Source organism: Saimiri boliviensis, chromosome 6 (genome assembly GCF_048565385.1).
Source record: "Saimiri boliviensis isolate mSaiBol1 chromosome 6, mSaiBol1.pri, whole genome shotgun sequence".
In the NCBI taxonomy this organism is placed as follows: Eukaryota; Metazoa; Chordata; class Mammalia; order Primates; family Cebidae; genus Saimiri; species Saimiri boliviensis.
The window spans coordinates 99,997,095-100,006,931 of NC_133454.1; the positions used below are offsets into that span (position 1 = coordinate 99,997,095).

The 9,837-nt window shown below is 31.8% G+C and overlaps 1 protein-coding gene across 4 annotated transcripts in view; it reads left to right on the forward strand.

The window, feature by feature from the left end:
• The window catches only part of ELP4 (elongator acetyltransferase complex subunit 4), a 257,653-nt gene that overhangs the window by 115,363 nt on the left and 132,453 nt on the right, over positions 1–9,837 (forward strand). For all 4 annotated transcript variants that reach the window (XM_074401283.1, XM_074401284.1, XM_074401282.1 and 1 more), the window contains exons 8-9: positions 7,405–7,513; positions 9,725–9,831. In XM_074401283.1, coding sequence (XP_074257384.1) covers positions 7,405–7,513; positions 9,725–9,831 — 216 coding nt within the window. The remainder of the gene's footprint in view (positions 1–7,404; positions 7,514–9,724; positions 9,832–9,837) is intronic.

The following is a 9,837-nucleotide window of genomic DNA, read 5'->3' on the forward strand; positions in this document are numbered from 1 at the left end:
GCATTGTAAGGTATCTGAAAAATACCTGGGAGAAAACATGAGTTTTGAATTATTCCTATTTATATACTTGGATGTATACTTTTTCTTAAAGAAAGATTACCGTCATTAAAAATGAATGATATTTATTTCTTAATGTTGAGACCAGACATGCTTGTAAACAGTTATAATGTAAAGCTGTTTAAGTACCAGGTCAGATATTATGTCCTAACGTTATGTTTTAGCCCTTTGCTATTAATTACATAATCATTGTTATATAAAGAGTCTTGCTTCTTTAATGATGTTTTCGTACCATATGTAGTTAATCTTTAATGTTGGGAAGGACAGGGGAGAGATTAAATTAGCCTTGTAACCTCTTTTCCTTCCAGGCTGATGATAGAAAATAAAAGCTCTTAGCCACAAAATGTAACACTTAGAATTAATATTTAATTAGACTAGCAAATTGTACACTGTGGCTGAAAGGTTCCAAAGAGTTGTTAGTGCCACAATTGACCTACAGGTTTAATAATAACTCACTTCTAGAAGCAAGTGCCAGTTCAGCATAGTAGAGCCACTGTAAGAAAGTCCTGAGAGATTAAAATCAGCAACCAAATGGCAGGCAAGGATTCCTGGGATGGAGCCTTCTGGAAAGCTGGGAGCTGGAATAGCTTTTAAGCCAGGATTCAGATGAGAACAGTGGGTGAAAAAGCTGATCCCTCCTGTTCTGGGAGCTTCTGGTTGTAGGCCAAAATCTTAGAACAGATTTTTACTAAATGTTTTTGCTGCAGCTATTAACTTACATTGAAAATCAAATATTGAATAATTTTTCTGTAAAATTTAGCAATTTTTTTGTGTAAACATTAGTTCTTAATTTCTTACATATTAGTACATAATATCTGTAAACTCAGATCATTAGATTATCAGATAGGTTTGGCGCTGTACATCTATGCTGTTTTGCTGTGACATGCTGTTTCCTTGTTCCCTGTATAGTTGATTTATATGGTTCATTTCTATATTATTTCATTACGGGACATTATGCAGAGCCTGAGAAAGAGATTGAGAAGTCCGTAACCCAAGAATTTTTTTTTCTTCAAGAAAGTATACATATCAACAAACATAATTCAAAGGGATTCTTAATTTTGAAAAGCCTTATATTATAAAAACAATGCTATATTTTTTAAATTTTTTATGTTTATAATATACTTAAATTACAAGATAAACAATTGGACCTCCTGGTGAAACATTGGATCCTTATATGTCTGCCAAATTAATCTCATGAAAATAAGGTACCATGCATTTGAAAATGTGCAGACTGAAAGGGGGGCATCTTATATAATTTATTGATAATATCTTAAATAATTAAAGAAAAGCTAGTCATTTGTTAAAAATTCAAGCAGGTGAGGACCTTGCCAGCAGAGGGAGTAGTCCTGTCTTCCGTCAGGTTCCCATCATTTTCCCACCTGCCTCAGCCTTTTTCCCAGCCAGTCTCCCATCTGGACCTGGCTCTGACAACCTGCTCCTGATGACAGGCTATAATTTTATACTCAATATGGGATTATTCTAAGCTGATTTTAAACTTTAGTGTCTTTAACCTGCTACTGCATCACAAACATCAGCTGGATGCTCTGTTTGATATTTGAATATTAGCAATTATTTTTCCAGGCAGGGAGTGAGCTTTTGGACATCTGTGAATTGCATTTTAGGGTTCCAGGTATTAAAGTAGTAAAAAAAGATTTCTGATTTAGGAAGTTTCCCATAAAACATTTTTAATCATGAAACACAAATGTTTCTGTGGGTAGATTCCTTAATATGAAACTAGATGTGTACTTAAGAAAAATACCTACAATTAATTTTGAATATTATACCATTATTCTGTCCAGCCTGTTTATTTTGGTATTTTCTTCATCCTATTTTGAGACTTTTCAGAATATGTAAGACTTTTGAATGTTTTATAGAATAACCTACTGAAAAAAAAACTAATATAAATAGTTGTTCTACAAAGTATATGTATTTGAATCTTTGAAGCCAGTTTAAATATAATATAAATAATATTTCTGAAAGTAAAATAATGTATTCTTTTTTAAAAAAGGTCTCAATTATAAAGAACCAACATTTTCATACCAAAATTTAGAATATTGAATATTTGATCACATAGAAAACACGAAAAGTTGTGGCTCCATTTCCTATTCCTAGTAACATTTGATATTCTAGCAATTTTTTTCACCATTGGGTTAGATATATTTGCCATTAGCCCCTTTGTGGAAATGCTTTGGGCTTTAGGATAAAGAACCAAAATACGTTTGTTTTATTATTTTCCTATGTGAATATTAGTATATGATGCTAACCAGAGAATATGTTAACACTTAGAATTTTTTTAATTTACAAAAGTTCTTCTGTTTTCTAAAATTAACTGTGACTTTAAGTTCAGTGTTAAATCTGACAATATTTAGTACCTTCATTAGTTTATTACAAATGTTCTAAATTTCATAATTATGAACAGAATTATTTCCCTACTATCAAATATTTTTAATAAAATAAAAATCTAATCCACAGAAGTAAGTGACAACTCTGAGGAAAGTTGGGCAAATTTGTAAAAAGTTCAAAACAAAAGTTCAACAACTATTATTTCGCAGTCTTGATTTCTGTAAATGGAGAACTTAGTAAGCATGGAAAAATAAATGTCTCATTAAATATCCCCAGATTTATCCTTTGAGAAAAGTCTTAAGTTCTACTGTATTCATGTTCTATAATTATCATTTTTCAGGAAATGTTGTTATAAATTGAAGTGTTGAATATAACATACTTGCTTTTCTTGTGGGGATTCCCCTCCCCACTCTTTCCCAACACACACCCAGTACATTATGTATTATGGTCAAACATAAAGTACCTTAAGTTACTTTAAGTCTTTAACATTAACTTAATAGTGCTTTCAGGATAGTATAGTCCCAAATCTGATATTTGTACCATACTCAAATGAGAGCTCTTTCATATTATTTTTGCTCTCTTTCTTAAATAATACAGAATAACTCAAGAATTTGCTCTTAATTGAGGCATTGCATAAATGCTTTATGTTGATTGGTTTATTCCTTTCAAGCTTCTTTATAAGTTATTGGATAATTACTTCTTAATCCTCTTATTAAAATTTTTTCTGGAAATATATTTTGTATTGGTAACAAATTGCATCTTTTATATTGTTGAGATAATTAGATCCTCGAAAATAAAGAAATATTGAGGGTTTAAGGTATTCTAATTGTTACTTTGGTAACTCTAATTAGGTATCTGAACTATTTTTATCTGAAAATTGTGGGAGCTTTAAATGGCAGTGGTTGGATTTTTATCTCTTGACAAAATTCATAGTTTTGACTAAGAACTTTGAATTGAAAGGGAGCATTAAATCTTCCCTAATTTAAAATCCACTAACAGATGTGGTATATGCTAATAAAAAATATATTACCATTATATAATGGCAAACAGGAAACATTCTGTGAAACCAAACAGAGAACAGTCAAAACAAATACTCTGAAGGTTTTTTTTGAAATCAAAATTGAAATACAAAGGTAGAAGACTGGACAATCTGATTTGCTTTGCTTATTTGCAACACCATTTGGCATATTTTAAATTTAAATGATTAATTAAATTACATTGCAACAGAAAATTTTAAGAGCCCTTTATGTAACTTAATACAATGCTATTTGAGATTGCCAGCAAACTCTTAAAACTCCTGGACACTGGCTCTCCTCTTTTCTGGCTTCCCTCCTAGTCATGTCTTGGCTACTATCCAGAGCTGACAACTTTCACCCAGGAGCGCAGGGAGATTTGTCTAGGATAAGAAGGATTTTTGAGCCATCCTACATTTTCATATCCAGATGGGCAAGGAGGAAGGGTGGCAATATCATTGTACATACTTGGGTGTTGTCATTATACCATACATACACCATAAGCATTAATTTACTCAAATTGATGAATTCTGAATGTCCTTACTGAAATGTTCTGTATTGGAAACTATATTGTAACAACTTCAAAATTAATGCAAAGATTATGTTCAAATTTAAGTAATTGCTATGCAAATACCTCTACTTCTCCATTTCTAGCTGTTAATATATACTGAAGACCAAAGAGGTTTTATGTCTTGACTAATAACATAAAAACACTTAAGAGTCTGTTAAGATGAGAAGGTGGATGTTCCAGTTTCAAGGCCTCTGCTCAGATCATTATGCTAAAGCTTTCTGAACACTGCTGGTTATATTATGACAATTTATTATCCATAGTGTATTCCTGCTAAAGTGAATTGTGATTATTATGCTTTTATGGGTTTTTTAAGCTGTTAATTTTAAATTATTCAGAGTAAATTCACCTGCTTTTATCTAAAAGACAATTTAATATTAATATTATTATTTGAAAGACCTTTTGACAAGAATGGTTTTAAGGTAAGATTACATCAATAGACCATATTCCTTATAAAGCTTGGAAAGGTACAGAAGTAATCTATAACAATTTTTTTAACTTTTTAAAAAACATGTACATTTATAAGCCCAATATATTTTATGCTCCTACATATAACTAGAAGGTTGAATAAATTTATAATAAAAATAAACATTTTCTCAGTCAAAAACTTAGGTGTTATTTTTATATAATTTCCATTGCTTTTTATTCTATAAATGTTTTTCAGATAGCCCCACAACTTTCACAATTAATCTGGTCTGCCACATTATACAAACAATTTTGCAAAATAATTGTGCAGAAAGCAGTAAGGTCATCGTGAAATATAACCAATTTTTTGGTAGTAGTGTGATTAAAAGTTATTCTTGTCCTAATATTTTATGAAAGTTTTTTCAATAGACTTTAGTTTGTAGTTAATAACTATGATGCAAACCTGTGAAACTTAGAAATATAATAAATGAAATACATGAATGAGTTTCTGGAAATTTCAGAAATCTAGGCTGTACATATTTTTTACTTAGAATTCATTAGTTTTCCCATTCGAGTGATTTTTTTAAAAATCTCCCACAAACTACCTTTAAAAGACTTATAAAGTTGATAAACATTATAGGATATTAAATGGTTTATTAGTAAATTAGATTAAGTGAAAGAAGGAAATCTTCTTTGAAATAAGCAAATGTCAGGTTGACCATTTAAATACACAGTACCTTGCTTATGTACTACTAGAATGGAAACTAATCTCATCTTTAAACCTTACAATTTATATTATTCATATAACTGAGAAAGTCCTAGTTTATATCACTGAAATCTTTAGTAGTTGAGTTCCAACAAAAATTGACTTGTATCATTTTAGACTCAGATATTTAGATACAAAGGCTTAGTCTTTTGTTTATAGATAAAAGGAAATCTGACCTTTTTGATTAAGAAATACTGTCAGTAGCCTTTATAAAATGCTTGTTCATCTGAGGGTCCATGACAGGAGTACTCTTCCCAGTTGAGTTTATCCTAAAAATGAAATGATAAGAGCCTGCTGGTTGTTATCCAAGATTCTTCTTAATGGGGGAACCACATGGTTATTCTTCATCTCCCACTTGTTCTCACCCTTCACTACCAACCCAGCCACACCCCACCCCCATCCCAACATTGTTCAGTACTCAGCACAATGAATCATTTTCAAGTTGACTCATTGTGAACTGTATCCCAGCTGTTGGAATGTCTGGCAGACATTTTTGTTTGGGTGAAGAATAACTGGCTGAAACCCAACCTGGATGAGTTTGATATAATGGTCTTTGGCTAAAGAAATATTGAGAGGAACATGTTTATGGCCTCTGAAGCCCCTGTTATTCCTGGAGTAGGACCATCCCCTGTGGCACAAAACTGAAAGTAAGGAATCAATCTGGATTATTTTCTCACCATTGAATGAAAAATTGCCTTAGAAAAAATAGGCATTTCCAAATTATGTTTTTCTATACTTAGTGTGCCCACGTGATTGAACATATTAAAGGCAATTAACAATAATTATTTTTACTGAATCTTTTTAACAACACTGATCCAAAGGCTGAAACATTCTTTATATAATGCTGAAATATTCTTTATATAACACACATTCCAACTTACGAAGGAGTTTCAAATACTGCCCTAGGTGTGAGTTAACCAGTAATTTCAACAGAATGTTTGGTGACACAGGGTACTATGTGTTTCATAATACCAAGTCAGGTAACATTGACCAGACTCTTTTATTTTTCATTCTTATGCCATCTTTATAAGGGGACTTAAACAAGAATATTAGTAAGCTCAGTCGTAATTATGTTTCCAGAAAATGAAAATATTTTACTGTATTTTACATCTTTCTAACAGGGGATATAGCAGGCTGATAATTTTTCGTGACTGTTTTATATTTCCCATTCTTTTCTTCAAAGATTAGTTTTTAACTGACTGACATTACCATTGTGTAAAATGAGAGTTTCAAAATTGCAAAATTTTACAAAACAAAATTTCAGCTTATCTAGATCTGCTAAGCAAAAAATTGTCTAAGATGTTGTAGCATATAATCACAGTTTTCTGATCTACTACCCTGTCAGGGGCTAAAAGGAATACTAGATTTCCAGTAATTAAAGAATTAAAACAAAAAAAAAATCCCACCAGATATTTGATAATTACATATTTATAGCCATGAGATTCTCAGTATTTAGAACTTTTGCTACTTAATAACTGGACATACTATGTATGTAGAAATATTAACCTATTGTTTTGATCTGGCACAGTGTGACATTTATTAAAATGTATTTAGCAGTATTTCAGTTCAACTCAGATTATGTGGAGAAAGAAAGGATAGGCTACTGGTCTAAATGTTAGTCATCTACCATCTTTTCTTTCTCTTTATTATTATCCCAGCACCAAATGGCAGCATCTGGAAAGAGAAAACAGAAGACTCCATAGCTAGCCATGTTGCAGTCTCTTAGCTGGTCCTTTCCATGTTTCTAATATGTCACAGAGGACCTCAGCTGTTATAGGGTTGGGACCTAGTCCCAGCTGACAGACAACAGTGGGACTCTTGCCCTATACTTTATGCTGTACCATCTACTGCTTCTGAATCCTGCTGTCTGACAGATTTTCCAATGGGCAATGGATGAAGTAATTTGAAAAATAATCATGTATGAAAATGAAGGTAGTCCTGTTCCTTAACACAAGTGAAAAATAATCAATTTATGTTCTCTACCAGAACTAATCATTTTATGTCTTCTACAAATTTATATTTTCCCTTCACTTCTTCCAATTAGAATAGCATGACTACATGGGCCAGCATGTTCAATTAAGGGCATATTTTCATCCAGTTTTCAGCCTATAGTAGCTTTAACTTTTAAATTACTTTTCTGTTGATGGTCTCTCTCCACTACAGTTTTTCGTGAGATGGCATAGTGATATTATACAGACATTTTATTATTAACATAACACTTAATGTTACTGTTTTGTTTCCTTGTTTTGCAGAATAAAGCCGTTATTGCCCATGTCACAAACTTGTCAGATATAGTAGTTGGTCTGGAATCCTTTATTGGTTCTGAGAGAGAAACTAACCCATTGTATAAGGATTATCATGGTAAGTAGCAACTTCATAAAGAGAAGAGCATGAGCAGGCTGCTTCTAGGTTACCTGGAGGCATCTTGTTCAATCCAAATATCTACTGTCAAATAGTATGGATTTTATTTTCTAATACATCTGTTAAATGTTTTCCATTCCTGTCCATCTTCCATGGCAGCTTATTACCAAACTACATTAAGACTATAGACTGTGATAACTGAAAGGAGTCAAACCCAGTACTAAGCATGGCTCAGTCAGATGTATATTTTGTTGTCCTAATGGCTTAAGGTAGCCATGAAATTAGTCATACTTATTAGCCATGTTTGAAATAAATATCATATTAATTCTAATAATAACAGCTTTCTATAACAGTTTATACTTAACAAAGTTAACCATATGATAAGATACTTACTGGATTATATTTACAGATTCTTAGTCAATTACATTTTCAAAAAGAGAGCGTCTGGTTATATTTGGACTTTTCTCTCTTTACTCATTTTCTTGTTCATTTGAGATTATAAAATATTGCCACTTAGATATAAACACAGGTGGATTCATCAGACTTTTTACTTATTTATTTATTTTACTTTTAGTAATATTTTAGTCAATTGGTTAATTTGGGGATTCTTTTTAGTAATGAGTCTTACATAGAACTATATGAATAGTAAAAGTGTAGTAGTTAGGTCTTAGTATTACAGGTCTAAACTGAATATAGAATGTAGTAAATAACAGATTTTTACTTATTATTCTTAATATATATAAATTATTACGACCGTTGTTACTGAACTACCATACTTCTATGGAAACCTTTAAAGACTGAGTCGCTTATTTGAAGCTTGCTACCAGATTTTATAAGACAAGTATTATAAGCTTATGCATTTTGTAAAATTATATTCTTAAAAATATTATTTTGATCAAAGTATTTCAAAGGTTGAAAGTCTATGATTCTTTGTGCCAAAATCTGAATTGATAAATTATTTCCACAGAGTAATAAGTGGTTCTAATGACTAATATACTTTCTGTTAATAAGGATGACCTGATGATAAAATTATTAATCGATTCTGTAAGGCATTGGATAGCTAAGCAAGCATATCTAAGGCTAAAATAAGAAACATGCAAATAAAAGTGTGGTATGCCTATTTCTAATTAATATATTTTATTCAATAGTATGTATGAGATATTCTTAATTTGTAGCTAAAAGCTATCTCCTTGATGATACCTTTTACATTTTTTAAGTTTAAAAAATGATCATATATTTTAGTGAATTATTTTTAAAAGGTTTAAGCTAAGACTAATAGGTACGTTATTATGCATTTAAACACACACACAAAACCTTGTACTAGAGAAGCAATACTATAAGATTTATCTCTGTTCAAATCTGTAATTTGCCTTTCCTCCCCATGTTTTGAATCAGTGTCCTCTGGATGGCAATTTTTAAATATGAGCTGAGTCAGGCAGAAAGATGTAGTGAAGAACCTTCCATGTCTTCCTCTGTGGGAAATGACCCCTAGTTTAGTCAGAAACTACATTAGGCTGCACAAAAGCCATCCAGTGCCCTTGTCAGAAAAAATTAGCAACTGTTTCTACTGACAAGAGGCCAAAGCTCATGATTTACCTAGCACTGTTGCAAAGCTTACAGCAGCTACATAGATGTCTAACATGCCATAGAAATGAGTGTCTTAGGATGGCATAGGGCTTAATATTTGGTCTTAGAATGTACTCTGCAGTGCAGTTTTTTTCAGTGGTTTGTTCAATTCATTAATAAGGTACAAAATGAAATACTTTTCATGAGTGCTTCACTGGTTATCAGTAACCCATAAGCCTTGTTTTGCTGCCTGCTTAGTGGTGCATTTAATAAAATAAAGATCACTCAGTGGTGCCGTGGGCAGCATGCAAGGTGATAGCCATATTTGCTTACTGTAAATACAAGAGAAAATCACACACAAACCGGCTGTAGTTTTGACAAGTATTAAGATCCCTCTTTACATCTGTACTTCTGTACCAAAGTGCAATTAGTTTTCCTCGCACAAGGATTTCTGTTTATCTTATTCTGCTTGATTACTTGAGTATAATCACACCATTTGCTTCATTGCTCCTGGTAGTAAGCTCCAGTTTTAAAAGGGGAGGATGCTTGTGTGTAAATTTACAGGATTCTGCTGTAAGACTCTTTAATTTATGCATCTGATGACAACGTTTTAAATTTTTTTTCTTTTAATTTTCTCTCCACAAGGCTTGATTCATATACGGCAGATTCCTCGGCTTAATAACTTGGTTTGTGACGAATCAGATGTCAAAGACTTAGGTTTTAAATTAAAAAGGAAGCTATTCACCATTGAGGTAAGA